This window comes from Nothoprocta perdicaria, unplaced genomic scaffold (assembly GCF_003342845.1).
Source record: "Nothoprocta perdicaria isolate Ctin4 unplaced genomic scaffold, notPer1 scaffold_7, whole genome shotgun sequence".
In the NCBI taxonomy this organism is placed as follows: Eukaryota; Metazoa; Chordata; class Aves; order Tinamiformes; family Tinamidae; genus Nothoprocta; species Nothoprocta perdicaria.
Window position 1 is genome coordinate 812,404 of NW_020455976.1, and position 3,865 is coordinate 816,268.

The 3,865-nt window shown below is 70.3% G+C and overlaps 1 protein-coding gene across 1 annotated transcript; it reads right to left on the reverse strand.

The window, feature by feature from the left end:
* Positions 1–1,943: 1,943 nt before the first annotated feature.
* On the reverse strand, positions 1,944–3,620 carry GOLGA7B (golgin A7 family member B). Its single transcript, XM_026050661.1, has 5 exons — positions 3,558–3,620; positions 3,078–3,203; positions 2,662–2,814; positions 2,276–2,377; positions 1,944–2,121 (listed from the first exon to the last, which is right to left on the reverse strand). The coding sequence occupies exons 1-5, from the start codon at positions 3,618–3,620 to the stop codon at positions 2,023–2,025; spliced, it is 543 nt and encodes a 180-aa protein (XP_025906446.1). The 3' UTR covers positions 1,944–2,022.
* Between the last annotated feature and the right edge of the window lie 245 nt (positions 3,621–3,865).

Consider the following 3,865-nt stretch of genomic DNA (forward strand, 5'->3'; position numbering starts at 1 on the left):
CATGCCGAGGCGTCCCGCAGCAGCCCCGCACGCGCCGGCTGCGCCGCCGTGGGGCGGCCGCCGTGGGGACGGGCGCGGAGGAGCCCGCCCGGCCGCAGAGCCGTGCGGGTCTCGCCCCCTTGCATGTTTTCTGGGAAAACAGCCAAGGCAGCGCCCCCCCGGCCGGCACCTCCCGGCCCGAGCTCCCCTCCGCGGCAAAGCCGGCGCCTCCCGGGGCGCTCGCTTGCCCCGTCGCCTCGATACTGTACCATGTGCCTGCTGGTTTGGCCCGCGACGTGTGTGCTTCGCCCGCCCCCTCCTCCGGGACGGGGACCCCCCTCCCCGGCCCTGGCAGAGGGGGGTCCCCCCAGCCCTGCAGGGGAAGGAGCCCCCCGGTTTGTTTTTTAATGTATGGACCCCACTGTTTGGAGTCGGACCCTGCTCAGTCTTCCAGCCCCTCTCCCGGAGACCCTCCCAATAAATATATACCGTCTATTAGCCCCACGTGCCGCGCGATGCAATGGGAGGACACGCGCCGAGCGGGCCTGGGGCTGCCGAGCGCAGCCGGCTCTGCAGCATCCCTTGGGGTGTGGGATTGCCCCATGTACCCCGTCCAGGTGCCCCGGGAGGGCCCCAGGCGGCCGGAGCGGAGCTCAGCAGGGCGAGCTCTCGTGCAGGGCTCCTGCCTGGCCCCGCTCCCTGCACCCCCCCGCACCGCAGGATGAAGCAGGGCAGGCGCTGAGGGCAAAGCCTGGCCTTTATTGTGGGAAGTTTCCATGCGGGTCACCCCACAGGCGCTCCGGAGGGAGCCCACGGGGTCCAGCTCTCCCACCAGGTCCCCGGGGAGCAGCAGCAGCTCAGCCCAGCTCGGCACCCAGGCAGGGGCTCTGCTCCTCAGGGCGCTGGAAGCCACAGGGACCCTCCCCACCGCGGTGCCCAGCCCTCCCCCAGCCTCCCGCCTCRCAAGCAGCCGTGGGCACCCTGGGCCCAAGCTGGCAGGTCCGTACGGCCCCGCTGGGCCAGGCCAGGCTGCGCGGCCGGCTCAGCTCGGAGGGCTGAGCCACGGCACCCTGGCAGGGCGGGCAGCGCCCTGGGCCTTGCTGTCGCTGTGGGGCAGCTGCGCAGGGGCTAAGGGAGCAGGAGGGGAGGCATCCACGTGGCAGCCCCGTGCCAGGGGTGCCGGGGGTGCTTCACGCTGCAGGGAAGCCACAGGCACATGCAGGACACGCAGCAGGGAAGGGCTCTGCAGGACGAGGCTCCAGCGGGCACCATCCCATGGGGGGCAGGCTGGGGGGCAGTGGGGACGGGGGGCTGCTGGCAGCCAGGAACAGACCCCAGCTCCCCGTTCAGCCTCTGCCGCGCGGGGCTGTGCGGGGCTGTGCATGGGGCCTGGGAAGAGCATGGTACAACTGCGGGAGCCAGCCCAGTGCAGGGCACCACAGGGCTGGGCGCTGCAGAGCTCACTGCCCGTGGCCGGGGGGTCAGGGCATCCGTCAGGGCCCGGTGAGCAGCATGGCAGGGCTGGGGGACATACACAGCACCGTCGAGCACATGGAGCGGCCTCAGGGCTTTGCCACATGCCCCGAGCACCGGGCAGAGCGGCTGAGGCTGCCCCGCGGTACCAAGGGCAGGACACGAGGCGAGGGGCAGCAGCAGGGCCAGCAGTGCTCACGGGCATGCGGCCAAGCCCCCCTCCCTTTGGCGCTTCGCAGCTCCCTCTGCACCCCATGCACTGCGCTCAGGGGCCGCTCCAGCAGAGCAGGAGCCTTTGCTTGGGGCAGAGGCCGCGGCACAGGGCRCCCAGGGCAGCAGACCCCAACGGCACGAGTGGGCTCAGCAGGCGGCACCGGGGGTGCCCCAGCCCGAGCCCCTGCCCGCAGTGGGGCCGAGCAGGCCAGGCCGCACGTTGCAGAGGGGCTGGCAGCCCCGGGTCCCCATCCCACCCACCGGGGCTCAGAAGCGGGTGCTCTGGTAGTGCAGCCTGCGCATCTCGGGGAGGCCGCTGTCCCGGCAGTACGAGTCCCCGCAAGGACTCCCTGCCAGTCACCGGCCCCCCAGGCCGCCGCCGCCGCTGCTGCTGCTGGAGCTGCCGCTGCTGGAGCTGCCGCTGCTGCACCGGTCCTCGTAGATGGAGATCTCGATCTGGGCCCCCACTAAGGAGCAACACCAGGCACAGACCCGCCGTCCTATTGCCCCACTCTGTGGCCAGGCCTCTCCATCCCTTGTCCCTGTCCCCCACTGCAGCAATATCCCCCCGTACCCCTTCCCACTGCACCCTCAGCATTCCAGAGGATACGACCCTCATGCCTCGCTCCAGGGGGTCAGTGAGCAGCAGGCCCCGCGGAGCGTAGATCTTCTCATTCTGCTCCTGGATGTACTTGGAGATCTTCTTCAGGACCTGCGGGCGCAAGGACAGACCCTGAGGCCTGGCACTCTCACTGCCAGCCCCGCAGCAGCCACATGCTCTGCCCAGCTCCCGCTCTGACCACAAACCCCCCCTGCTCCCCTAGCATTGYGATGGGACTTGTAGCCCCTGCCCGAGCACTACCAGCACCGCCCAAGCAGCCGTGAGCCCTCCCCATGCCACACGCCACCCACTGCGTGTCTGTGCAGCGAGCTGGTGGCACCTGCACTGAGGCCACATGGCCATGCCCACCCCAAGCCCTGTCCYGGCCCCAGCACCTTCTCGTAGTGCGTCTCCATGCAGAGGAAGATGAAGTAGGCAGTGGCGCAGGCCAGGCACCCCTCCAGGTACGAGCTGCCCCCAATCTTCTCCGCCTCGGCATAGAAGCTGTTAAGGGTCTTCACCGTTTCCTCRAAGAGCTGGCGCTCGATCTAGAGCAGACATGGGTGAAGCCCAGCCCAGGCAGCGGCCGAGTGTGCCACACTGTTCCTGTCGGGCGGACTGGCCCTCTGCTCCCTCCTCAACCCGTGTGTCAGCCCCGCGTCCCCGTGCACAGCCCACACCAGGGCCAGCTGCCCCACGCTCTCCTTCAGAGCCTCCRGGGCACCCAGAGCCCCAGGCCCACACGGGGCAGCCCCTCGCCCACACCGAGCAGGCCCCACGGCACCTCCACGCACACTCACACCGGCCCTACCCGGCTCTCCAGCTCRGGGGGGAACTTGGTCTGGAACTGGCACGTGGTGCCCTCGCTGTAGTCGCGCTGCACGAAGACCTTGGTGGCCAGCGAGGCGCTGCGYCGCAGCTCCTGCAAGCTGTGCACCTGCAGGCAAGGGGCGGCAGCGTGAGCACGGGCAGCCGGCACCCCCGGCACGGCCGAGCCCTTCCCTGTCCTGTTCTGCTGATGGGGAATGGGCTGATCCCAAGGGAGGCGCCGGCAGGGGTGGCAAAGCGGGGCTGGCAGGGTGGTGCTGCCGGGATGAGCTCTTCCCTGACAGGCCTGGGGGTCTATATCAGCCTCCGCAGGGAGCAGGGACAGAGGGGGATGAAGGCAGGGAAGCTCTGCTAAGCRCTTCCCCTGGCACGGCGTGGGGCCAACTCCCGCCACGTGCCCCACAGAGCCTCTGCCCCTGTGCACTGGGAACGGCTGCCCGGCTGCTCTCTGTGCCAGCCCCACAGCAGGAACTCTGGCCCAGAGCACCCCCACAGACCCCAGCTCCATAACGACCTCCCCACCCATGATCGCAGCCCCACACCGACCACAGCTCCACCCCAACCCCACCACTCAGACCCCCCTTCGCCGCCCAGATCTCAGCCCCATAATGATGCCTGCACCCCTGGCACCCTGCAAGACCGCCAGCCCCACACTGCCCTCCTCACCCAGGCTCCCCCCGCGGACCCCAGCCCCACACCGCCCCCCGCAGGCCCCAGCAGCCCCACAGGCCGGCCCGCTGGCAGCCCGTGCGGCCGTGGGGCAGAGCCGCC